This window comes from Porites lutea, chromosome 6 (assembly GCF_958299795.1).
Source record: "Porites lutea chromosome 6, jaPorLute2.1, whole genome shotgun sequence".
Taxonomy (NCBI): Eukaryota; Metazoa; Cnidaria; class Anthozoa; order Scleractinia; family Poritidae; genus Porites; species Porites lutea.
In genome coordinates this window covers 24,996,823-25,024,221 of record NC_133206.1, presented here as the reverse complement: position 1 = coordinate 25,024,221, position 27,399 = coordinate 24,996,823, and the positions used below count along the sequence as shown (strand labels likewise).

Here is a 27,399-nt window from a genome sequence, read left to right as displayed (position 1 = left end):
AAAAGAAAAGAAGACAGCAAAATGAGTCAAGAGACCAGTCCTAGCAAAGGAAATTAAGCATGAGGATTACAAGAGATGTCTATTCACCAAGCAAGAATGTGAACACAAGATGGTCAGCTTGAGAAGTGAGAAGCATGAGATGTTCACGTTACAACAGAACAAAAAATCGCCGTCCCCCTATGATGATAAGCTGTATATTCTAGGGTACGGGTATAGCACAAGATCCCATGGTCATTGGAGAAACCAAGTACCAAGAGAAGAAGTAAGAGCTAATGAGAACGTTTTCTATCACTTAGGAAAAAGGGCGGCCTACGCTTGGTAGAAGCCACATGTCCCGCTTTGTAACTTTAAGGTCTTTCAAACATAAACTATTATGAATAATAAAAGCCTGGTCTTCCTTTGCCTCGTCTATGTAAGGTTAGTTCTATCTCAGAGTCTTCTGACACATACTGTTCAGAGTCTTCAGAGTCTTCTGACTTATACTGTTCAGAGTCTTCAGAGTCTTCCAACTCCTACTGTTCAGAGTTTTCATATTGTCCAGACTTATACTGTTCTGAGTCTTCTTCAGAACTATAAGCTTCAAAGTCTTGTCATTCTTGCGATACTCTAGATCGCTTTAAAGGAGGCTTTCTAGGTACAACTGGAGGTCTCTTTATAGAATCCTTTCTAGACAGTTCTTTTGTAGGTTGATTTATTTGCTTTCTTGAGGGCTGTGTTTTAGACGTTTATTCTCTAGGTAGTTGTACACTGGATTGATTAATATTAGGATAGGAATGACAGCCTTCTAAAATGTCACACACCACTTGTTGTTCTTTCGCGGTTCCCGGTTGAATATCCATAGGGCTTTTCAGTTTCCTGCTCATAGACATCTATGAATTTAGGTCGATGTTTTGCAAATATGGGATCTGCTAGGATATCCACTTGCTTACGATCACTGGGGCTTCGAAACATGACAATATACTGAGTGTTGCGAGCAATGTCTGTATGGAGTTTTCCTTTAGCGAACATATTTTGAAGCAGTAAGATAAAACTGGCATTCCGGTGACGTCCTCGGGTAAATAACCGGGATATAATTGGACTATCGACGGCCTCCCCTATCAGGTCGTCAAACACAAATATGTTATTGTGATCTGTAGAAATTTCACGTAAATCATCACTCATGTTTTCCGTAAGTTCACGCAATCCTTGAATAAACTTGATTTCGGCCTTTCCAAGCTGTTTTGGTAGAGTTTTATAACTGTCCTGCTACTGATTATAAAACCAGTAGATTTGACGGGGTTTTTCTCGGATTGGGGTACCGTATACAATTCTTAGTTCGAATTTGCTTCACAAAGTGAGTTTTCCCACCTTTAGTTGGTCCTACCACAATCTTATTAAACATATGTTCTAGTTGGAAGTTAGGGTAAGGACAGATCTCTAAATGATTTTGGGAAAAAGATTCAGTTGCCATTGTTTTACAATACATCGCTGATCTTAAATACGGTTGACGTTCTTCCACTGATAGTTGATGGACTTGCCGTAAATGATCCCTGAGTTTAAGAATATTCGCTTTACCACATATAGGACATACTTTTCTATATTTATAAGGCATGATGTTACGTCTTTCGTGTCTAAAGGCAAATGAACTATTAAAGAACTTGTTGTTATTTATAGATTTTCGAACGTTCCTATTTATGTAGGGACTGTGTAGGGGCTTAAAAAAAGAGTTCGAAAATTATGTAGGGACTGTGTTGGGACTTAAAAGAGTTTCAGCATGAAACTTAGAATAAATATCACGCACTACGAACACGTTCACGAAGACGTTCGCTTTATTGAAATTAGAAGTGAGTGAGTGAGTTCTGTGAGTCATTCATAATAAACGCGAGTGAGTCCCGTGAGTTATTAAAAAATAATCGCGAGTGAACCCCATGAGCTATTCATAATACACGCAAGATAGTTCATACGCGTGTACAATTCTCGATGTGCTCTCGAAGTGGACTTTCCAAAGTTATCACCCACTAAAATGCACTTAACTCTCAATATTGAACGCATTCAAACACTTGCACTATCAATTATTTCGCCAGGCCTTTCTTACGATGACAGCCTGTCAGTGTTCAACATGGCATCTTTAGGGGACAGACGCATAGATCAATGTGAAAAACTGTTTGATTCTATTGTATCTAATCCTGATCATAAGTTGCATCATTTTTTCCCTCCCAAGAACTATTGTCATTATAACCTCAGAAGACCACGCAACTTTGCAAATCCAGTCATGCGTGCCAAGCGTTTTTCTAGCACATTTCTGCCATCTATGTGCAGGCGTTAGCAGTTGTTGTATAAAGTTTAATTCATCTAAAGTATAGTTTTTATAAATTAGAATTCTAGAGTATAATTTTGTAGATTTTTTTTTTAATTAGTACATTTTCATATTTTACGTTTTGTATCAATTGTATTTGTAAATTCATGCAATTCAGCCTTGGAGGGCTGCCATATGATTTGTATCAAGAAGAAATATATGAGCGGGTCTGTCTATATCTACTGCAAAAATTTAGTATCTCGCTGATAAATCATGTTTGGGAATTGGGAGCCCTAAACCGCGAATTCGATGAAGCTTGAGAGGCGAGGATACGGCCGCTTTAACATTTTCGGCTTCTAAACTCAAGTGAACTCTGATTTGATTTCGGAAAACTATATATTCTAGATCGAGATGTGTAAGCGATACGTTCGGTATGTATGTATAAGACTGTTGGTTCAAGTCTCCTTTTACTAGCTATGATATATAAGGTTAGAGTCGCTTAGCTTTGTAGAGTTGATTTCGGTAGTTTTTTTCACTAACATAGATAGAAACTTATTCTGAGACATGAAATGTTAGAGGACAGTCATATTGGATGAACTAAGAGGTTTGAGTGCGTTTACCGGTTCAAGTCCGCTTTCAGAATTCCTTAACCCTATAGAGCATATAGTTGGTTTCTTCTCTGATATTACATATCGCATTTAACTCTATATGTGCTATGTGAGGACTTCTGTTTCAATGAAGTCTAGTCCGCTGTTTAAGATCTAACGAAATATTTTTATTTGTATAGGGACTATAAGAGGACTTAAACTATAAGAGATGTGTGGATGGTTCGCCGAGTCCTAGTTGTCCTATCTTATTTAAGAAGAAATGTATGGATGGTTGACGGGTCTCGTTGGGACAAAGAGACCTGGCGAACCACCCATACATTTCTTCTAAAATGAGTTGGCGCAGTAGGACCCGTCAAACTGTCCATACATTTCTTTTAAAATGAGTTGGCGCAACCATCCATACATTACTTCTAAGAATGTCAACGAGACCCAGCCAAACGTAGCTATTTTGGAAGAAATGTATGGGAAACCAATCAGAGACTGGCATTTAGATCAAGTGATACTTCTTAACCAATCAGAGACTGGTGGGTCCTTACAGGAACCCACCTAATATGGTGTTGTTGTTGTCGCTCTCAACCAATCAGAACCCTCCTTTTTTAAAAACATACCCATATATGGATAGGTGGATCCTCTGTCCCAGAACCCCCATTTTAACACTACTGTCGTCTGTCAGTTAAGCCATGATGTTATTGGCTGTGAAGACTCGTAATCAGTAATTGGTGCGTTTCGATCCGTCTATTGTCACAGTTAAACAGTCGTCTATTGTTAGTGAAATTGTCAGTTCTCCAGTCGTTCTCTCGTAGTTAGTTTTGTTTGATCTCGTCAATAAGTCGTTTGTACGTCGCTGGTAACTGTTGGCTACGATTCAGTGGCGTTTGTTCTAAGTTAGTAAACCAGCTTTCTAAAGTAAGACGTTGATAGTAGTCTTAAGAGTACGTTATACATGTCGCAGAGTCCTAGTCAATTCGATGTTTCGTCTGTAAATGGTGCTCAGCAATGTGGTTGTTGACGTCACCATTCCTCGTCGCTCGTTTGTATTCGGTCAGTCGCGTGCTTAGGTTTCTGCCGGTTTCACCAATGTAAGAAGCCTGGCAGTCGCAGCATTTGATCTTGTATACTGCTCCCTGTTTGTCCTTCGGTTTGTCCTTGTCCTTGACATTAGTAAGCAGTCGCCGTAAAGTGGTTATCGGTTTGTGTGCAACGCTCATATTGTAAGGTTGTAATATACGTGCAATAGTTTAAGAGGTGCCTCTGATGTACGGTATAGTCGCTGTCGTAACAGGGCCAGAGTTGGTCTGAGTGTTGGAATCAGTGTTACTGTGAGTGTTCCGTCTAACAAAGTCCGTGTTGTAATTGTTCTTACTAAAAACATTATTAAGATAATCAGTCTCGTCTTGTAGGCTGTAAGGTGAGTCGCAAACTAGTTGCGCTCGTCTCATCAAAGTCCTCGACGTCGTACGTAGGTTTCCTCTCTGTATTCCCATTTTCTTGTTCGTCTACGAGTTAGACCATTTCCTTATATATGATCTCGACAGACCTTGCTTGAAAAACTTTACTTCGACTCGCAAAAAGACTAACGCAAAAGCGCCGAGGAGATCAAACGACGGAAAATCACGAGCGCTTGATTGGTCAAAATATGTATCACAATTTGTGGGTAACGATGATATCGTCAATGGTGGGATAGTATTTTTATCGATGTGCTGCCACAGACGGAACTAAACTTCTGGTTAAGTCCGTCTGCCCTTGTTCTGGGCCCCCACCTGTGTCCAGGATTTGATTACGCGCCATGATTTGCCTGTTAAAGGTGCGATTGTCCAATTGATAATCAGGTTGAAGAGAAATTCCAAACGCATTTCCGGTATTTCGTTGAGTCCATTAAACGCCCAGAACAAGGATAGCTGCGCAGGTGTTACTCGCCGGGAATAGATTGCGTCTGTGACGCAGACTACCACTCGGCATACCACTTAATTATATATAAAGCAGTACATTCTGCTTGACCCTGGCGTCAAAGGCAGTATCAGTGACGCTGTGAACTTTAACTGAGCGCTGTGTTTAGGTTTGAATGGAGGACGTGATTACTTCGTTTATATTTCAAGGCATGAGGCTTTTTTAAAACGTTTGTACACACATAAGTGTAAAATACATTCACCTAAGCATTGTCTTGATAGGTTTATTGATATACATAGTGTTCTCTTTATTGATTTTAGATTTGTGAATCAGATACTGTTCAAGTTGCCCTCCGTACATGGTGTCTTCAAGACGTATTGCCTTGAAATTCTCTATTCCAGAGTAGAGCAAATACCAAATCTGTTCACAGAGCTAAGAACAAAAGGTTTGAAGGACATACTGACTCATAGGTAAGCATGTACATGTAATATCCTTCCAGCTTGGTTTTCTTGCTAATTTACAGGCAGCCGTCAACACTTACTTCAGTTTCTGTAAATTAACAGAAAAATATTAGTTTATTAGTTTCGTCTCTTGTGCCTCTTTCAAACCAGTTTAAGTGGCAGTTTTTTGATAGTTATAAGGAGGTTTTACTTAGTCTTCATATCTGTAGACTAGGCTGAAGACAGGCAGAGGAGGAAAAGTGCTAAGGTGGATACATGTCGACGTACAAAACGAGTCATAGGGCCCGGTATTTTATCTCACTGCTAGGTAACCTGGGTACTCACAATTTCCATGGAAAAACCGGGAATTCTGGTGGGAAAATCAACGCCAACTGCCAACGTCAAATTTTATAGTTTTATAGCGGAGCTCCACGCGCGCGCAAAGCGCGCGGGCGGAGCCCCGTAGCTAAGTAAATCTACCTGAAAATTCGGTAATCGCGTGACCGTGCACCGACCACCGACCGTTCGGCCCCACCACAGGGCAACCAATGTTTTATCTCACGCTTTCTAGTAAGTTTGGGAGCTGAAGTGCAACCTGATATTGCTCATCATTGTACATCCATGTTATGATCAATCGACAGCTGTCAAAACAGGGTATTCGCTGTCCAGTTTCACCTGAGTGTATCGCGGGCTCAGATATCGACCCATCGAGGTTGAGTATTTTTGAAGTTATCCGCTGCCAAGTTACTAGTTTTCAAATATTCGTATGAAATATGTTGCGTTTATGTCACTATGGCCCCGCACTGTTAAGATTTTGATTTCAAACTGACCTCGGTCGCGACAGTTCAGCCACTTATTTAAAAATACAGGCGGGGAAGACCTCTTCTTACTATGGTCACACGTTGGTCTCGCTCTACGTCCAATTTTTATGCTCTGATTGGTCAAAATTTGACAGATAAGTTCATGCGGAAAATGTATGCGGCATGTTGAGACTTGTTTACTTTGATAGCAGAAGCTGACAGAGTTTTGTGTCAATTTGTGATGTTTTTAACTGTCCTTTTCCACTGGATGTACAAAATGAAATACAGCTGCTATCAAGAATGTTCTGTTATTTGGGATTTTGGTTGTGAAATGCGTCGCTTTTCACTAAGTCGGAAATCCGATTTCAGATGGCATCGTTTTCGTTTTTCACCTTACTCTATGCGTAAAAGAGGGTTTAAAATCTTAAGCGATTCTGGCCTAACTTGATAGCTTTCAGGAGCTGCATCTCGAATGATAAGCCTGAGTAAATATTGTATTTGATGTTTGTTTTTTTTATATCTAATTTCATGAAGTCGAGGACAGTTTCTGCGGCAAGTTTATGCACGTTTGTAATATTTGAGTCAATGATCTGACCTACTATCAGGTTTGATATAAGCTTACACTGCTTACAGAACTTTAAAAAGCCTTTAGATAACTATATTTTCTCACCGCAAATAGAAAGAAAACGTTCCGAAGAATATTAGTTATACATTTGGCTGTAGAAAGAAAACTTTGCGCAATTTTCTTGCATCGAGTTCATCTTTGAGAAAAGCAAACACCGGGAGGCCGGCTTAAAACGTAAACTTAAGCTTTAAGCTTAAAGAAGATTTCTAGAGACAATTTTTAAAGCATTAAAATACTTGTCTTCGTGAGTGAAAATTAAGTTATCTCTGTAAATGTTTCACCGTTTTAGGTTTCTTTTGTTGACTGTTACTAGTCTCTCTTGCCTTGCCGTTTGTTTTCAGTCGTTCATAAACATCGCTTGCAGGAGTACTCAAAATGCTGCACTGATCAAACGCTTTTTAAGTTCACACATCGTTATTTGACCATTAAATAAAATAGTAAACATAAAAAATTCTGTATTATTTTGAAGCGTAACTCTATTAATGTTTATTCAAACACACAATCAAGAGTGTGAACCGACTGGCCGTTTTTTTCTTTTCTATAGGTCATTTTGGAATTTGTTTTGAACGGTTTCGCTAAAAGCTCACGATAATTTAATCGTCCTGAATATTGACTGAGTGCAATTTGTCTTGAACAATTGTGAAATACTGCATTCTGGTCGAGGTCTGTATGATAAATAGTACTGTTTCATCTTCATAATGTATATGGTAATGTCTGAAACTTTCATTAACTTTGATTCACTGCAACACCTTGAAATTTTAAGACAAACCTATCCTATAAACCGGTCCAAAATCCGCGCTACAACACTCACTGTTTTGATGTTATGCTAATTTTCCACATTAATGTGGACAATACATATATTATATATGACTGGTACATTTCAGTGTAAGTATTCAAAAGATGCGATAAATTCAAACTAGAATGTACTAGTCAGGGAGGTGTGAGGAAATATAACTGTTTGTTTGTTTGTTTTTCATTATGAACACGAGGTTTTAATTGAACGTTAAAAAAGTGTAGATTGAATAGTGGGACTTGTTAGCTCATTACATATAGAGGAAGGCACTTATTAGTATGGAGGAACCCACTTATTACTTATGTAGGAACCCACTTTAGGTTTTAGTAATGGATGATGTTATGAACTAGACCCTTATGCATATTAAGAAAAGGGAACGCAAAGGAACCCAAAGGGAACCCAAAATCGTTTGGCAAACCCTGTGTCGGCGTTTTGAGAAACACTGGCTTGAAAACACTTGCCGAGTCTGGGTCTAGCAATTATCTGTACTGGGTCATTCGACATCGGACGTGCCCTGATGGCGTCACAAGCAGAAGAACCTGTCACTTATAGGGAACCACTGTTTAAAAAATTGTGTCAAATATAAGTGTGGTTATGTTTAGTTACAGGTTGAAGGCAGGCGGTGTGCGTCACGACCCACGACGGTTCATGCGTAAAACTGTTCATGTACCACATTTTAATCGTGACACGATCGAGTGCTTGTCGTGAGAGAGATGATCGGAATCAAAACCCGTGATCAAAAAACACTGCGTCGTTTTCTGAAAAACATTACGGAAGAGAGCGATTTGGAGAATTTTCAAGATCTCATAGTGGCCTTAGATGCTTGCTATTTGCTTCATAAGGCAATTTCAACAAGTTTATCGCCATTCGGAGACGATCTAAGGTGCGATTTTAGTCGATTTGAGGCGGCGATTTCCTGCTTCTCAGAAGATTTTATGTACTGTTTGGCGCTGAGTTTATATGTTTATTTTTATCTCAGAGTGAAAGAGCTCTGTAGTTCATACCTGAATTTGTTTCCGGGGAGCGTGAACAAAGAGCAAGGTGAGAAATCTTGCGTCGTCTCTCATAGCAATAATAAACAATAATTATTAATTTATTTTCATCGAGAAGTTTATATTGTTTTGCAAACTGTGCCTGTTTGTAATGCTTATGCACAAATAAATCTTCCATCAGGCAAGGGAAAAACAGACCGAAAGAGCCGAACAACTACAGCGCAATGGGGATTTCACCGAAGCTACGAACGCAGAATTGTCTGTGCGCTAGTGTATCGATTTTGTTATAAACCTAATCGCACGGTTTTAAAACCTGTATACAGTCAACTCTCTCTAAGACGGACACCTTTGAGACCGGCACTAAGTGTCCGTCTTAGAGTGGTGTCCGTCTTAGTAGAGAGTCAAATAAAGGGAGTAAAGAAAGGCAGGGACCAACTCTAAGTGTCCGTTTTACAGAGGCGTCGGTCTTATAGAGGTGTCCGTTAAGAGAGAGTCGAATGTTATGCTGTCTAGATCTTCGATAATGGTTCTTTGTTTGGGTAGAGATTTATAACAATTTGTTCCCTCACGTAAATTTACATGAAGATTTGCTTACACATAGCACAAACTGCGTGCAAATTGTTTTAAAGACACGCTGTTTCAGTTTCTGCCCTGGGTTATGAAAAATGTTTTTTTATTCCAACGGTAATTATCATATTCAAACTTATTTACCTTTTATGGTTTAAAATGGAACATTTTTTTCCTAGATTTTTCCTGGATTTGGCCGCGTTACTCGCTTCACGTCGGCTTCCGCTTCGTTACGTTTTCTCAGCCCGTTTCGCGGGAGTTGTGCTACTTGGCTGAGACGATCTCTTCATTCCAAGACACTTTCTACGTCTCATAGCGGGAAAACTAACAGGGCTAGACCCGGGAAAACCCCGACATTTACTAAGAAGAAAGGTTGAAGTAACGAGATGACTAAAATATTCCGATAAAACTACTAACAGTAACCAGCAATGAATCCAAGAAGAACGGCGAAAATAACACTCAAATCATATGGTGGCCTGCACATGACCGAGCAATGCAAACTTGTCAAAAACGCTCAAGAAAGCAAAATATTTAAAAGTAACGTAACTAGTATCAAGATAAAATGTTCCGACAATTTTGGAATTACCTACACAAGCTTGGAATAAAGCGAAAAGGTCATCATATACACCTCTGAAAACGGCTCTTTCCAAGCGCGAAAATCACTCTATAAATAACGCAGTCGGATTGGTCGAATCTAGTGACGCACACCGCCTGGGTTGAGGTCTAGCAACGGCTGCAATATGTGCGTCAATGGGCCCTTAAGTGAACAAAAGGCGCGAAGTAAATGAAAAGAGATGCACTCAGATATACAGTGTAGCATTCACACAAACTATTGCCTTGCAGGGATGAAGGAAGCCAGGTTGCAATGCTAAAAATAATTATACGTTTGTTGAAGAAGCTGACTGTTTCAGAGCTACAGTTTATTTTTCCGTCAGTGACGGCTTTTATATCCCATCCAAGTGCTTTGTGCAAAGAACTGATGTTTGATATACTAATCTGGATTTACGACACATTCAGGTTTGCACTATAATGATGCCTGTGGCATCGCAATCATTTCGTATTCTTTATGTACATTACCATCGCTCAGTCCGTTTTGTACTTGACTCTAGTGTCTGTTAGTTTCGTTGAGTTCATTCACTTGACGTGTATAGTTCTTGCTAATTGCCATTTGATTTTTGGAACTATTTAATTAACATACAGTGTACCATAGATCCTGAAGAAATATTTCAAACATGAGCAACAGCCTTCCATCTCAAGATCTAACACTGCGAAAAGAGTTGAAAATACAACACTCAATGTAATTGTGACGACCTTCCTTGTGTTTGATATTGTGATGAAATGCTGTGTCGAATGTTTGATATTACTTCTCAAGCAAATCTTTTTAGAAGAAGAAATTAAGGATCCAAAAATGCTGAGTTCTTCATCTGATTTCTAAACACTCATTAAACATAAAGTTTCTATTGTATTTTTCGTCAATAAGTTTGAAAACGACCTTTAAAATGACATGTAATAAAGCTTTTGTGCTGCATCTTTTATTTGTAGGAATGATGAAGTATTCCGAGCTGAGGAAGGTGCCTCAGAAATCCTTGCTGTTGCTAAGGATCATCTTCTTCAAGGCCTCCTCGAAGACAACAGAGATCTAAAGTAGGTTTTTTAAGGGTTTCTTAAACATTGTTTGTTTATTTTTATTTTGTCTTTGTTTTGTTGTTGTTGTTTGTTTTCCAACGAGCACTATCTCACTTCCTTAACGGTCTGATACAAAATGCACATCATTGCTTTGAAAAAATGAGTATAATAGGGCTTTAGTAAAGTGTATTTGGTTTGTGGAAGGTTTGAACCCAGAAGTCATTTCATAAGTAGGAGGTGCATGATCTTCCAGGTGATCCTACTTATGTATTTGGTTTGTTATTGTAATGACCTTTTTTCCCTGTTACTGTAAATTACATAAAGTTTTGAGTTGCAGCTGATTGCGTTAGAAGTATAATTTTTGTTCTCCGTTTAATTCAAGAGAAAACCTCGATAAGTCACCAAAGAGTAAATTAAAGGCCTACATGCGAAACTTCAATACTTTATGGAAGCTGTTGTCGTTTTCCTTGCATTTTAAGGCTGAAGCTTCGCAATTTTTGGAGTGATGAAAGTCGCCTTCCAGGAACTACTCTAGAACGTTTGGTTGAAGTTTTACGGGCAATGTATTCACCGAACACCGAGAGTCAGGTTAGGGATATTTTTCTGTCACTTTACATAAAAAAGTTATTTATTGGAATTCATCCTGATTTCTAAACAAAAAAGGAAATCTGTCGAACATTGATGAAAATCCTTGAAGCAACTTTAGTCATGATCATACTAAAAAAAGGAATCGGTCGGGGAAGTAATGTATCGCTTCTTCGTGCTACTCCGCCCTTCCTATCCCTTTCATTGGAGTCACTGCAGGAAATCAGTGTAAGCCTGATGTGTTTCATATTACCAATAATGTTCAACCCGTTCCAACCTATATAATTCACCGTCTCAGAAGACTGTTATCATAAAATAGCCATTTACAGTTGTATTATTCTCCTGCTCTCTGCCTACTTGTGTTCTAATTTACCTTTAACAGTATCTCAGCTACACTACAAACTTACTCCTTCACCTGACTTCACTCAGCCCTGATTATGGGCGTATGATGTTTGAACAGCCTTTGTCGGAGTGTAAGTTTGAGGTAAGAGAATACCTTAATCTCTCCAATATGCCCCCTGGTGATGATTCTTCCCAACCAATTTTGAGCGGGGGGGTTTAAGTTGTAGAGGTAACCCTTATGAATTCTTTTCAATTTTATGTACATTTTAATGAAAAACGCAGTGAAGGATTTTGAAAATAAAAGTCTCGAGTGCCAAATATTTTACACTGAACCTAGGAGTGTAATCAACAGATAATCAGCAATAAACGAATCCTAGCAATACAGGAAGGGAGGTATTATTACGGTTGTTTAGCTACACATGAGGCATTTCTATAGTGTCAGAATCAGTCATCATCTCAACTCCTGTATTTATTCACTTAGGAATACCAGATCAACTACTCTTGGCAACAGAGGCATTTTTTGATGACGCCACTGTTTGCAGCGACTCAAGGCTCATTAGGCAGTGGGATGTCACAGACCCAGGGAATGATGTCAGTTGATGGTCCACCTGGATTGAGGGCTACACAGAATCTGCAGTTTACTCCAACACAGGATCAGGGAAGCAGGTCCCAAGCCTTTGACTGGCTTAATCCAAGCCAGGTCAGTTCTTCTGTTGATTCTTAAGTTCTCTCGACTGAGCAAGCAAGGAACCTTAATACTTGTCTATGTTAATCCGTTAGCGGCAGTAAGCTGGCAGTAGGGAGAGCAAATTAACCGCAATTGGCTTGATTTAGCAACTTTGCTCATCTAAATAAATACTGTATATTTAATTCCATCACATGTATATTGTCCTACTGTCTTTCTCCTCTTTCCAAATTTGCCGATGCGGAATATTTTTAATTATTTTTTTTTAACTGCCATTTCAGTTTAAAGAATATTTTGGTATTTTTCTGCATCGGCAAGTTTTTGGAAAGTGAAGAAAGAGACAGTACTGCATATACTAAATCAATTACTGAATTGATGTTTCACAGTTCTTCACCTAACTCCAATACCAAAAATGATAACAATTGAAGAAGATATAAGGGGCTAAACTCTGGTATTTGTAAAAGTTCTTGTGGTCTGATTTTCACTCACGTGGCCAGCATCTATGCTAATTTATTGGAACAAAAGAAAGCATTTACATGAGAAAAGAGTTAAACTCCCAGAGGATTATCTTGGTACACCAACATGGCCGCCGTTTCATTGTTTTGGAACACCAATATGGCCGCCGTGACGATGTGAAAACGCTCTATAGCACGCGTAGATCGCGCAAATTCGTCTTTAAATGTTCTCGAAATTTTTGGTTATCTTTGTTAATCAATCTATAACCAGCTAGTGGTCAAAGATTCATGGTTATCCAACAAGGTAAAAATCGCAAAAGGAGAGTGTGAAATACCTTTATGGTCCTCAGAAAACTGTCGGAAACACCTTTTATTGACCCAGTTTAGTTGTGACGTTTAATTCAATGTCCTATCCCTTTTCTTTCAGGACCCAAATTTGAGTCTTTCCCAGACCTTTGGCACTGCTTCCACCCAGGCACAGTCTTCTTTACTTTTTACGACAGGTTCACAGATAAGACTCTCTAGAAAGATGTACAAACCCGTCCCACGTGACTTTGGAAGCCAAACGATGCTGCCCTCTAAAGAACCAGTCCAGCAGTCTCAAGGTCAGCTTCCCAAAATAAGTTGATGTTTAGAAGTAAACGCCCTTGTCTAAACTACCCGCTTAGGCTTCGATACGTTTCTTTTTCTACAAGTTACTTATTAACGTGATCGCTTAATTGTGATTGGCATTTCAAGACACTGCTGGAAAGACTCTCTTTGGTCATTTTACTTAATAGATCTTTTTAGCTTTTAGGTTTTATTTTCCCAATTCAGACCACGTGATGTTGTCAAGGCAATTTTCCTTTTGAAAGAAACAGTTTCCTGTGGTTTCTTCACATGTTTGCAATCATTGATGAGAAAACAAACGATACAAGCTAATAAGTATGTTTTTGGACGGGGAGTCGATGTAAGGTCATACGGTGGGTTTCTGGGTCAAAGAGGTAAGGGTAGTAAAACAAGCAGGGGTGTATGCAATTTTATCTAAAAATGTTATCTCATGGTTAACGCACTCTTCCGAAGGACGTATGACAGCCATTTATTTGCGTTTTGTATGGCGTTTTCTATTCAGTAGCAAGTGGGAACACTGAGATTTTGCGACTGAAAAGACGTTTTCTGAAAGAGAAGGCTACGAATAGCGATTACTTTGCAAAGCAAATGGCGAGGAGGAATGCCATGAGGGAGGTAAATTAGCTAAATGATACTATTTCATTTTCTACGAAGAAGAAGAGTTATTTGCTCTACGAAACATTACGGATTGAACAGCAATTGGATACAAAGCTTTCACCTGGATTCGTTTATTTCGCATTCACGCATCTTCGTATAAGCGATAAAATGAATCTGGTACCAAAATTATGCGGAAAATCGAATCTTGAAAAATCCGTATTGTGTAGATGTGGTCTTCATGATTCAAAAATTTTAACTTAGTAACCACTTTAACGTCTGCTTAAAGTTGAGGTTTATTTAGTATGTTAAACATTGTCACACTCCTTATGATGTACAGCACGGTGTAAGTATATTGGAACCTTAACTTTTAAATTTAATCTTCTTTCAAAAAAGTTTGATAAATGCCAGCTTTCAACGATTTCTTTGCAATCGTGTTTGCACTCATCCATGTTGCAATCATGTTACAATTCATGTTTGTATTATTTGAGGAGAACACCAAGCTATTTGTTGATTACGCTTGTTGAAAGCCTGATTAATTAGTGCCTTGCTCTTTTGTTATATTCAGCAAGCCGCTGAAAGACAAAGAGCTGCTCGTGAGAGCCGCGTTGTGATGTACAGGAAGTATCGTACAGGTGATTTGCCAGACATTCAGATCAAGTTTTCCGAGCTTATTACACCCTTGCAAGCAGTGGCACAGGTGAGAATCCGGTCGATAAATATACGTTATTGACCAAGCGTGACGTCAAGATGGCCGAATATGGGCCAAGTTCTTTTTCTCTTCTTTGCGCTATTATTATATGGACTGAGATGAGGTTAATACAAACGCTAAAAAAGAACGAGGCTAGTATTCATTCATCTTGACCTTACAAGCTTGGTCAATAAAGGATTTATAATACAATAAAAACGCGAGTAAGGACCTGGGTTTGAAGAACCTTAGTTTTGAAACAGTTTCTTATTTTCTAAAATCTCTATAATCTGTACTCTTGAGCAAATATGATAAGGCATTACAATACATGAATGTTCTGTTTTGAAGGAGGACTTCAAAATTCATGTGGTCAGTGCTTCAGTTCTTCTTCTTATAGTCTTTTGTACATAAGTTCTAATTTGGTATGCAGATTGTATTACGTGAGCTGACCGTGAGGGACGGACGTGTGTTGTTTAGTCCATCTAATAGACGAACCTTGTATGGTAGATATGTCCTTCCTCTCCCCGCCTCAAATAGTTCATAAGCTATTTGTGGTTGCGAAAATAATGTAATTACTTATATGCTGAGTTTCAATAAATTTCTTGTTGTTGTTTGTTTCATATGAGGAGTAAGCTGAATACCACTAAATACTCTTTGGCACAATGTATTTTACCATCTATTTAAGAACCTGTTAACTTGGGAAAATGCTTTTTGGTTGTTACTCGCAGATTTTTACTGTATAGCCTAAAAGTTACTTGTGGGAGCAAAAAAAGAATTCCTGGCCAGATAGGCTTATAGTGCCCACTCAGCTAAGAATCAAAAGTGTTACGGTTGGTCCTCCACTGAACTGTTTTCTGCTTGTTAATTTTACGTTCGTGACCTTACCTACAAACTATAGACGAAACTCTTGTAATTTAGGTGAACGCAGTTTTGTTTGTGCTTTACAATTTAATTGACTTGCAATAGCGAACTGAGCTGATTGCTGTTGGCTGTTTCTTACTAACAGAAAACGGCTCTTTTGATTTTTTTCTTCTCTTTTGTCTTTCTCGGATTTGATTATTTTGGTAAAGTCCGGAATAATTGGTAACAGAAAATCACGTCGTCCAGTTCTGTCTGTAATTGTGTCAATAGCCAAATGCTGGAATCTGATTGGTCCTTTACTGCCGTATTTAATGCTTAATTTTGCTATGGCAAGATTTAACATTTCCGTTTTCACCCTTCTGATTACCATGGGCTCGTAATCGAAGCCAATCAGAATCAATTAGCAAATGTTACTGGCCAATGAAATTGAACTACATAGCCCAGGTAACCAAGCAGAGCAGGCCGTCCAGCTTCAGCTTAAAAAGAAAAGAGACGAATTGACCGGTCAAACTGAGTTTTATTCACATTTTTTTTCTTTAAACTTTGGTAACCTGATTTAGTAAGCCTTGAAACTGAAGTCTTAAGTCTAAACCGAAAAAGTGAAACTGTAGACTGATGTACATGTAATAACAATTTAGTACTTACGTTTACAAATGTCCATGACAATTAATTGGAAAAGAGACTTCGTGTCGTACAATTCGGAGTTATCGGGCTTGTATTTTCAATAGACAATACTAGTTTTCCCCGACGGTCCTGGAACGAGTAGGTCTTGAGCATAAATGCGAGGCTAATGCGGGGATCTTCTTACCAAGAAGACAAACAAACATGAGAAAACTACGGCTGGGTTGTCAAAAATCAAGGAAAATGTTTAACGTTGGAAATTTCGGAGAGATTACAGGCTTGACGGATCATTATTTTAAATAGCAAAAGAAAGATTTCTGCTCGTCATTGCTGAGAAAAACAGCGAGCCTAACCAGATATTGTTGGAAAGAGTAGTTGGTGAGCGATTTTATTAGTGAAAATATAATGCGATTTTGTGGTCCCAAAATGCTTGAGGCCTTTGTTAATATTAAAACTTTTTGAAGGATATCGTATAATATTGACAGAAATGGACTTACCCGTCGAAACCCTGTAAAAAAGTTATAAAAGACCCACTTTGCAGTTGAAATTTTCTTACAGAGCAGGTACAAAATCGTGTGTATTTGAAATAAACCGGACAAGTATTTTTGGCACCTGTCTATCAGGAGAGGGCTTAACCTGAGATCAGGCTCAATATTCGTTTCGCTTTGTAAATAACATTCCGGAGGGCAAGGCGAAACGAAAAGAGAGCCTGATACAAACCTTCTACGAAACGTCTGTCGCCCACTTTTTTGATTGACTGACATTTGCCGAATCAGCGAATTACTTCCGTTGCTTGTTATTTTAGTATGCAAATTTTCCATACGTGGGGAAAATGCAGACTCGCTGTCTTAAAAATAGATTTATCTTTTAATTTTTTCAACTAAAAATAAACAGTCAGCACAATCACATTTAACTTCTTGCGAGATTAAAGGAGATCTCGAAGGTTATTTTTATTGGCGTAGAAGGTAAAAAGTTTTCGAAAAGACGGCGACACCAGATGTTCTAGTTTTAATGTTTTGGCTAGGCGCGCGCTCGAATTTAAAATACTGAAATTTCTTTTTTCCTGTTGCCTTTATATTTTCCTCTGCAATTTTCCCCGATTTTCAGTTCATAAATCTTTAAAAATCTTGGAGAAATATATCGCGAACTTTTTAAAAGGATATATAAATTATCTCAGAACAAAGCATGCATCTATTTAGCTGATTTAGTTCCGTGAGTACACTTGCAATTTGCAAATTTACTAGAGAAACAAACGTCTAAAAAAATATATTTCTTTATAAATCCATGTAAACATTATCACTTTGGAAAGCTATAAGCAAAACGAAAAACAATATTACAAACACACTTTGTAGTTTTCAATTAATTAGTTGTGTTGTTGTTTTACTGCAGGTCTGAAAAGCTCGCTAAAATTTATTTTATGTATCGAAATTAACAAAAAGCAAACAGCCAACGAGCGAGGACACCAGTTTCCCTTGTTTATATTTTACAAAAAGCGAAGGCAAACAACAAGTCTGTTACCTTAAGAGCAGCGCCACTAGCTTTTATGATAATGCCAACAAAAAATTCCTTGAACAGCGATCATGCGATGTTTTTCATCTAATACTTCACAGTTGGCGTTTGAGGTTTCTTTCGCAATGAGCCTTCGCTTGCGTACCCCGTTCAGAAAAGTCATTCCCAACTAAACGTTCAAATAAGACCACTTTTAAGATGGACATTATTTTGATCTGCACTCGTTTGTTGGTAATTCAAAAAGCACCTTGTTAGCGGTCAACAACTTGCAGAGGGATTCAACTCCGCGATACACTCACATAAGTTCCGTAAATAAAGCTAATCCAGAGAAGATATGAACAACCATATGAATTTTCTGAATTTCCATGGTGCATATTAAGGCATATTTTCCTACCATAAGACCATCAAACAATGAAAAAGACAGCAAAATCAACCTTTCTCTCCGCCGACGGCGGATCATTCAGGAAAACAACCACGAGAGGAATAAGCGCTTTCAACTTCCGGCGTTTCTGACAGCCAATCAGATCTTGTAGCATTGCTCTAACAACCAATCAGCGTTACGGCCAAAATCTGGCCAGATCGAGCACAAACGTGAGAGAGTTTGTAACCTGAGATCAGGTCCAATTTTAGCAGTTCTCATATATTGTCTCTAACGGCTACCGCTAAAGAGTTTTAGATCCGAGTTTACCGCGAACCTCCAACCGCGGTTTGCGGTTACCCGTTTGCGGTTCGACGTTCAAACATAATTCGATTTAGATTGGCGGTAGATTAAATTACGGCCGCCATTTTGAGTCAACAGCCATGAATGGCACTTGTTTTCAAGATCCAATAGGATTTATAAAATTTAGCATTTCGCCCGAATTTGTGCCTCTGTTAATGGATAAAGACTTGCTCCACAAGATTTTTGTATCATTACGTGGGATGAAACAAGAATTATACGCTAAAAGCTTTCAGGTGAATGACAAACGTGAAAACCTGCCTCCCCACGTTAAAAATGCACGTCGTAAACCTCAACCGTGACGCGAAAGACTTGTCATTTGACATCCAGCGGTTAGAGGTTCGCGGTAAACTCGGATCTAAAACTCTCTATTAATCAACCTGAGTAACCTGCAGGCTAGCAGACGTTCCTATAATGAGCCGGAATGAAGAGTGACAATGTCCTTTTTTCATTACTTTTTAAATTCTTGTTGCAGTGTGACAGCAGCTTTGCGAAGCTGTTATTCAGTGCTCTTTTTCAAGGTGTGTTTTCTCAAATTGAAGAAAAAATGTCCGAGAGAGAAGCAGTCATGGTGACATCAGATATAAAATCAGCTGTGAATACCATGGTGGCCTCCTCAACACAGTTTTTCCCTCCATTTATCTCCAGTGTTCAGGTTCGTTCTTCCCCGTGTTTGTGGCAATCTCTTTAATGTGAAAGTTGTGAAAATAGGACTAATGGAAAGCGCAGTGTAAGTTTAGTGTGCGATGGTTCCGAGATCATGATTACGAGGCCTTTAGCTTGCGATCCAGCATGTTGGAAGCAAATCCGTCCAATCGGGTAACTAGTTTTGGTTATCAAATGGGCAAATATGCGATTGGGGGAAGGGGATCTCAGCGATGTGATACTGTCAGCTATCGCCTCATTTATGTTTTTCTAGTGAGTAGAGGCGGGAAGACATACATTGGTCAGTTACAACGAAATCTGTCTGAAAAATCTTGCAGCATTATGTTCCGTAGCAGCTGTTTTGTGTTGATGAGCGGGAAGGATTCAGCAATTAAGTGATCTTAGAATGCCAAAACATCAGCTGACGTGTTTATTATACTATCTACTATTCAAATTCGTCATTCCAAAACAAAGGCAAATTTACTTAATTCCTTTCGGGGTAAAAAAACGTAGAGAGGGGTAATGAACGTGAATTAAAGAAAAGTAACTTTGCAACCAACTTTTTAAAAGTCAAGTTATACTCACTTCCGTACACTTGGATATATCTAGGCTGGCTTTACTGTCTGTCGTTTTCCCTTCAGTTTTCTTAGTAAATCTCATATTCGAGCTTTTTCTTTCAGGATATTTGTTACCATGAGAGTAAACTTTTTATTGAGCCAACAACAGTCAGCACGGCGTCCTTGACAAGCCTCCAGCAACCGATTGGTAAATACTGCTTTTATGAATTTTGGTGAGACAGCAGGTTCTTTGGGCCACCTTTTCTGTTAGGTGGTGACAAATTTTCAAGAAAATTTCCTACAACAATAGCCTTAGCTCTAAATCGAATTTCAGCCCTCATCAGCATTTTCTTTGGAATGATTTACGTTACGTATACTTTTGGGTGCCTGTCGTCTGTTATGCGAAGTTTCACAAAAATCTATAAGAGAAATTTCGAGATATCTACAAAAAAGGTATAAATTATGCATGAACTAAAGACTGGAGTTTATGCAGACATTACTTTTAGGAAAACAGCGATTGGACCAAAATTCTTTAATAGATGTTTCTTAAAAATTTGCAGTGCTGCGAGTGATCGGTGTACTATAAAATCCCGAATTTCGTGTCCATTGAAAACTGTTGAAGTTGTCTAACTTAGGGGCAAACTTGGTAAATATTGAAGCGATGTCATAACTATGTCATAGATCTGGATAATTTTTTTGCCCAGGATTTTCCTATTGTGTGGAGTTAAGGGCAACATCAAATTCTCATGCTTCACGCGATAAATTACCGCGCCTGTCTGCCCTCCGAAATATTCCAAAAGATGGAAAGGGATAAAATTTAGTCTATGTGTAATACAAGTGTTATATTATTATAATGATTTTACAATACAGATCAATTTGTTTAAGTATAAGAGATTCAAAATGGAAGGTGTGCCTACAAAAATACGGGGTCGAGCCACCTCAAACTAACCTCTCGTGTGCCTGGTTGTATGTAGGGATCATGCTCCTTGAGAAGCAGTTGCTTCAGATGGAAGATGATGGACCGAGTAGCCACAAGAGAGCAAGGACCTCTTCATCTCCGCCCACAAAAGTAACTACAGCCTGGATAGAACTCTCAAAGTGAGTATAACAGCTCTGTGGAAGCTGCATAAAACCAAACCACGAGAGTAACTGCCAACGTTTAGCGTAGTAATGGTTGGTTTGTCTAGTCTGAACGTCAGAGGGTCAGTTGTTTAAAACGTAACGTCAAACTTGGTAATGTCTGGAGTTGAAATAAAAGTTTGACTGTGAGAAATGTCAGACCTTTAGCAATAACGAAGCTGCGTATGATATGAAGGAAACAAATAATAGCCAACGAGATCTGCCTAATTCTTCATATCATACGAAAGCCAAATCCAATAATTGTTTTATTGTTCATTCAAAACGTGCTCACAAGTCCAGGCATTTTCCAATTTGACTAGTTTCTAATTGCAACAGAAGTTATCTCAGCGTTAAACAGAGTTAGATTGGAACACCTCTAAGTAGAGGCCGGGTTTCCTCTTTCCTATCACATAAAAACGAGGCTCTTAACTGGAAGTTGCTACTTTGCTTTATTTGACTGCTTGAGATTGTGCCTTTTTTCTCGAGCCCGAGAGTATGCTGTATACTGTGATTAAAATGTGCAAAAGTATTGAAAATACTGTACAACGTCTTTTAAGGTTAAAGTTGCAAAGCAGTACTCAGGAACCATTTAAGGAGTGATCACGGCTCGAAAATATCGTTTAAAATTTTCACATTTTACACCTTTTAAAGAGAGGGCGGCTTCGTCGTTGTTTGAGCCACCCTATATTAATATTTTTATACCCTATATGTTTTCAACTCTTCACTAACGTACTCAGAAGGTTGATGTAATTGGTGCACCAAGACCCATTCCATTGACTCCAGGCAGGAGACAACATCTATACTGCCCTTGTGGCTTATGCACCTAACACAGTAGTACTCACTTACGGAACCGATCAACAGTTCCATCGGATCAACTGCTAAAGGCCATTTTGAAGCAGGCGTCAACGCGACCGTAACGTGAAGTACACGTACATAATTTTCCCTGACTGTGCACGCCCTGTGTTCTATAGACCTCATAGGGCCGTCTCTCTCATGATCCTATCCCTACCATCTTTGATATTTTACAGAGGACATTTTCCTGTACCAAAATCCATTGAAAACCTTCTGTTGCGACTACTAACAGGATGACCTCTTTTGACAATTAATTGCCTGGATTATACCTCGATCGATGTAAATTTCACATCCTCATTGGTCTGTCCCTCGGCAAATTCAGAATATAAAGAGACGTCAAGTCTAGAAGATATTCTTTAAATAACAGTTGTCATCCGTTGAGCGGTATCTATGCAGTTCGGCTTTTTCTTCTTCCCAAAACATGAGAAATTTTCCGTCAATTTCACTTCAAAGCTCTAAAAACAGCTGAGCTACCGCGCTGTCTGCCGAACCTTTTTCTATCCGCGATAATCTGTACATTTGACGTCAATTGTTCTGTTCGGTTAGCAACCTTGCAAAACTGCCTGGCTAGTTGCTTTGCAGACAGCTCAACTGGCGGCTTCGACTTGTTCAGTCTGTCCTTGGAATAATTTTTAACCCTGGGCTAGTTTTACACTTTTATACTGCTCCAAACATTTATGCCTCCATTTTTTGAGACAATAAACATCGCTGATCTCATTCTTGTTCTCATTCTCGTTACTTCCTGTTTGCGTGACTCCACGTATCAAATTTTTAGCCAATGAAACTGTTACTTGTCTTCAGTAGCCAATGACCAAGCGAGAAAATTTAGTGACAAGAACATTGCGCTACTTTGTAAAAGTCATAAAATTGCCAATTTGCCTTGTGTTTTCTGTTGCTTTTTCTTCACTTTTACCGGCATTTTGACTAATTTTTGAGCTTTTGTTATAGTAAAAAACAAATACACGCCATTTTTTTTGTCTGCCCTCTTGTTGATAATGATATTACGTCAGCTGCACTGAAGCTCTGTTAACAATGCAACATCAAATTCTTAAGTTTTCGGATCGTAAGGGATGCAATGCAGCAATGGTGTTTGCAATGGACTTCAATAAGGCCTTTGACACTGTTAAACACGATCTGTTATTTTCCAAATTTAAACTCCTACCGCTTAATCCGTATATTTTAAGTTAGTACTTAAGCGTTTTCACTGACAGGAGACAACAATTTGTTTGCAACAGCATTACTTGTGATTGGATAAGCGTGAACAAAGGCACTACGCAAGGAAGCGTTAGCGGTCCCTATTTATTTAATATAGTTATAAACGATCTGCAAACAGATCCAAGATCCGACTCTGGAATATCAAGAACTATGTATTTTAGGGGTTACGTTTCAAGAAAACTGTACGTTCTTTGTTCATGTCAAGAATTCTTGGCTTGCACTGTCACGCAATGAAAAATAAAAATGCAAACCATGCAATACAGAAGGACTAGAATCTGGGAAATGAAAAAAGATAAATATACAAAAACCCCTGCCAAGAATCAGGTCTGTGAAATATTTCAAATGCGAGATATTGGGAAAAACGGTTTACCTAAATTTATAAAGCTTTGTATGGAAACGCCATGTTGGTGTCCCTTTCAGGAACACCAATATGGCCGCCGGATACCAACGGAAACATCTGTTTTTGAGTTTTCCTACTAATGCGTGAATTCTTCGCTTGAGGAACTCATAAAGATTACAGTAATATTTATTCTGAGACAAGGAATGTTTAGATTGCAAAATCTCCCAAAATCGGTAATGTTTTTAACCCACGTAAGAGCTTTCCCTGCCGCCAGCTAAATGCCGCGTCACGCAGAACCCTGGAAATTCAAGCGTCCTCTCTCGCAAAACGAAGAACCCTTTCGAACCAAAAATTTTTTTATGTAATGGTGTTTAGGTACTGTAATACCTAGTGAAAGTAGAAACTCAGAAGAATCGATAGTTTCTTAGTTTGATTTTTGGTGACGTCACGTGCAACCCAAGAATAAGCTGGTCGCAGGTAATAGCAGAGCTCCACGCACGCGCAAAGCGCGCGAGAGCGGAGCCCCATAGCTAAAGAAATATGGAAAATTTGGTTATAACGTCAGCGTGCTCCTGAAATACCGTCCGTACAGACTCTGGGGAGAGGAAAGGGAGTCAGGAGTCATCCCGTCGGGGGAGGAGTAGTAATTTTGGTTCTCTCCATTCGTAGTGTAAAAAAGGGGGGTTGGTAGGCAACACACGACTTTTACCTCATGCTAAAATGCTGATTGTTCCAATAATTTTTTCTTTTTCTCTGACGGGTAGATTATGCTCTGGAGGGAAACGTTTTGACTGATCAAATGTGATTTTTGCCGCTTATTTCACACTGAGAGGTCGTGATCCGCGTATTGATTTTCTGCGGTCATTGTTTCTGATCGGCATGATTTGCCCTTAGATGCAAGAGCATCTTTTCTTTGACCTCTTTAACAGGAGGGCATTTTGCATGCGCATGCGTGCATCCGCTGAACGACTGTAGCGTGGGCGCATCAAATCTGATGGCGGGAAATCGAAAACTGGCCCGTAAAGTTACAGTCTTTTTAAAAGCCATTTCGTTGGTGCTTTGAATACCGTACTTTCCTACAAAAAATATTCTCCATGACAAAAATCGGACGTTTTCTACGCGGGTTTTCACTCGTAGATTTTTCAGCAGTAGGTTTTCTTGGCCTTTTAAAGACTTGCAAGACTCAACGCCAAAAAGTCATGTTCCTGTATAAGTAGATTTTCACTGGCAAAGCAATACATTTCTGTGGTTTGATTTCCAAACTCGTGGTTTTACTTATCAGGGAGGAAATGCACCGTAGCAATGTTCAGCTGCTTTAAGAAAAAAAGCGAAAAAAAATTACTACGCGAGCTTTATTTATCAGCGCGATGTCTCATGTTAAACTGATCGCGGAGGCACGCGTTTATATATGACACAAAAACATGTAATCTATGGGGTTTTTACAGTTTTTCGAAAGTTTTCGCGGAAAAAATGTGTAAAAAATATCCTGTAGGAAATGACGAATGGAGTGAGTTTGAGACAGCAATAATTACAAGTGATTATGTAGTACATAATCACTTGAGCATTTCATAACCTCAGTTGCAGACAAAACGAATGCACATACTCCGCAAAGACGAACAGTACTTTTATTTTTCTTTAACTCTAAAAGATACAGAGATTTTTCCTAAGCTACTATTTTGAAGCGACTGTTGAGTAACAGCTCCTGTGTTTCACAATCGATTTCTTATTATTAATTTTTATTTGATGACAGTAGTGATCCATTCAAAACAGAGGATGGCCATCACTCCGTAAATCTAACAGACGATGTTGTTCACCTTCAAAGCCTGTTTAAACATAAGACAGGAAGTTTGTTAAAGGGGCGCATATAATACTGTTTCCTCAAAAAATAAATTTCTGCTAAAGGACCCAAATGAGGTGGGATGCGACAACAAACATGACACAAATGGATGGATGAATTTGTCTCTTATTAATGTTTCTGTTGAGAGCTTTTTACTGTATCCAGATGAACCCCTTATGTAAGTTGTACATCACATGGAAGAATTATTAAGCAGAAACTGATGCTGCATTAAACAAGAATGTGGTTCAATACAGAGGAGACGCTGATCTCAGTCAACATCCTTCGTGAATGAAATGTCTCACAAATTAGCATATCAACAAATGTAGTATCCACAAAATGGTGTCATTTAGGATTAAATGCGATTTTTTTGCAACAGAAGCCAGGATTTATTTAAAAGGTGTATTGATAACGTTTCATTTCGTGCTATTTTGGGGTTGGGGAGTTAGGCTAGATTTTCTTTAAAACGCCAAAATGTTATATTTATTTGCATAATGAAATGTAAACAAACAGTGTACCTTCAAAATAAGGTGGAAAAAATCAGAATTCAAACAGATTGCTGTAACTTTTTTCCTTTGTATAACTAAATGATAGAATATTCTTATTTTCAAAACACAAACTTACTCGCATCATTATAATGATTTAAATTTATAGTTGAAGTGCGTGTATTCTATTTCTCAACGAAGACGTACCGGTGAAGAAGGCTAAATTTACTGCAGAAGGCGATTTTTCACAGCCTTCATCAAAGCGCCATTTATTCGCGGAAGTATTCTTAGTTTCATTAATCATCAACTTAATCTGGGGAGAAAGGCAAGATTTCGACATAAACAAGCCAGTGAAAGGGTGAAAAACAGTTTCACGGCAAAATGGACACTTACTTAACCACAGTATTCCTGAAACGATTAAGTTCGATTTTAGAGTTATACTATTGAGAAGAATTAAGTATCTATAGGATAATTGTTTAACAAAAAATTATCATACTGACCTTTTCCTCCAGCTCAAAAAATGTGCGCGAAATGTTAGGTCGTAAGAACATTCAGCCGCCAACTTGTCTTCGATATACTGTTTTACGAAAGGAAAGACTGTCCTCTCAAGTGCGACAGCAAGGCTACAATAAACTCACTTTCATCGTAGAAATACCACGATACGTTGAAGAACGCGTTTGTGGAACGTAGCACCCAATACACGTCATTCAGCTCCAGAAAACAGCCTGCAAATGCTGGTACTGAACGTAAACAATTCACAGAAAATGCCTCTGTGGCCCTTCAACAGCCCATATTGGCGCATGCGCATACAAAATGCCCTCCTGTTGACCTCTTTTGAAATGTAAAGTTCTTCATTGCGGCTAATTAAGGGTTTTAGTTTGCTTAATTTCTCCAAAGTGCCTCCTGGATCTGAATAATTATAAGCGATTTTCGTTTTGTCCGTGAATGTGACGGTTTCCTGCAATGCATTGTCACGCTGGGTCCAGCTCGTTAGCGTTTTTAGCAGGATGCTAAATTCTCACGGATAGTGATTTACAGATCCAAATCTCGAAGAATGGGTTGCAGGTGAAACTGAAGCTACATCAAGTATGGAGAGTTGCGATGTGACTCAGTCATGATTACTCTAAAACAATGAATTTTTAACTCCAGCTCGTTTTTCTATTAATGTGAGTCTTTGGACTGGAGCACGTACTTCCTCCCTTGATGATAACTTTCAAGTAAGCTTAACAGTCTTGCGACTGTTCTGTTATTGCCACTTTGTGATCAGGCAACACCATGGTTTCGGTTCTCGGTCCACGCGAACCTCATCAGTTGCTGGGTTTGCTTTATGCTTAGTTGCTGTAACATGAGCAACTCTAGTTACTTCTTCTGTGCTGTGGCGAGGACTATAAGCCGTTCTGTTTACTTGAGCTTTGACCTTCTTCATAAGTACCCGCGTGAGGGATCAAAAAATTCTAGCTTTCTCATTGGTTACTGAACGCAACCAATTACGGAGTGTGCATTTCGATCCTCTTCTGCTTAAAGCTTGAAGTGTGTTTTTTCGGAACGCATTTTAAGAAAATTTTAGCACTTTCTTTTGTAAATTAAGCAAACTAAAAGCAATTGTCTGTTGTCTTCATTTTTCCTACGCTGTTTAGGCATTTTGGAGACAAGTAGGTGATCACATGCAATAATAATGACCCTTGAAACTAGTTTCTCAACATAGCAAGTTTTTACAAGGCAATTCCGTTATTAGCAATATCGGGTCCACTCCCCTAAACTGGAGTCGGGTACAGCGGAAGTTGGTCAGCCGCGATGTTTCGAGCATCGTGCACAGTACTCGGTCGCAAAAACACAGTGTATTATCAATATTCGCTACAAATTCATTAAGGAAACACGGCTAAGGTATATTTTAACCAAAAAGTAATCGTATTTGAAACAATATGCGTTAAAAAGGCCATCCCGTGAAGTGAATACAACAGTATTCACTTGATCCATTAAGGGAAAATTATCTTGTTCTTCGTTTTGTCCATTTCAAAGTGGGTACTGTGACTAAAGAAGTAAAAATTACGTTTTCGCTGTAAATAAAAGCG

The 27,399-nt window shown here is 38.8% G+C and overlaps 1 protein-coding gene across 1 annotated transcript in view; it reads left to right on the top strand.

Annotated features, from left to right (window-relative positions):
* The window catches only part of LOC140940209 (DNA-dependent protein kinase catalytic subunit-like), a 296,315-nt gene that overhangs the window by 205,917 nt on the left and 62,999 nt on the right, over positions 1-27,399 (top strand). The window contains exons 68-79 of the mRNA XM_073389127.1: positions 5,091-5,240; positions 9,831-10,004; positions 10,530-10,631; positions 11,093-11,201; positions 11,581-11,682; positions 12,022-12,240; positions 13,108-13,285; positions 13,792-13,904; positions 14,452-14,583; positions 18,756-18,935; positions 19,606-19,690; positions 20,457-20,580. Coding sequence (XP_073245228.1) covers positions 5,091-5,240; positions 9,831-10,004; positions 10,530-10,631; positions 11,093-11,201; positions 11,581-11,682; positions 12,022-12,240; positions 13,108-13,285; positions 13,792-13,904; positions 14,452-14,583; positions 18,756-18,935; positions 19,606-19,690; positions 20,457-20,580 — 1,668 coding nt within the window. The remainder of the gene's footprint in view (positions 1-5,090; positions 5,241-9,830; positions 10,005-10,529; positions 10,632-11,092; positions 11,202-11,580; positions 11,683-12,021; positions 12,241-13,107; positions 13,286-13,791; positions 13,905-14,451; positions 14,584-18,755; positions 18,936-19,605; positions 19,691-20,456; positions 20,581-27,399) is intronic.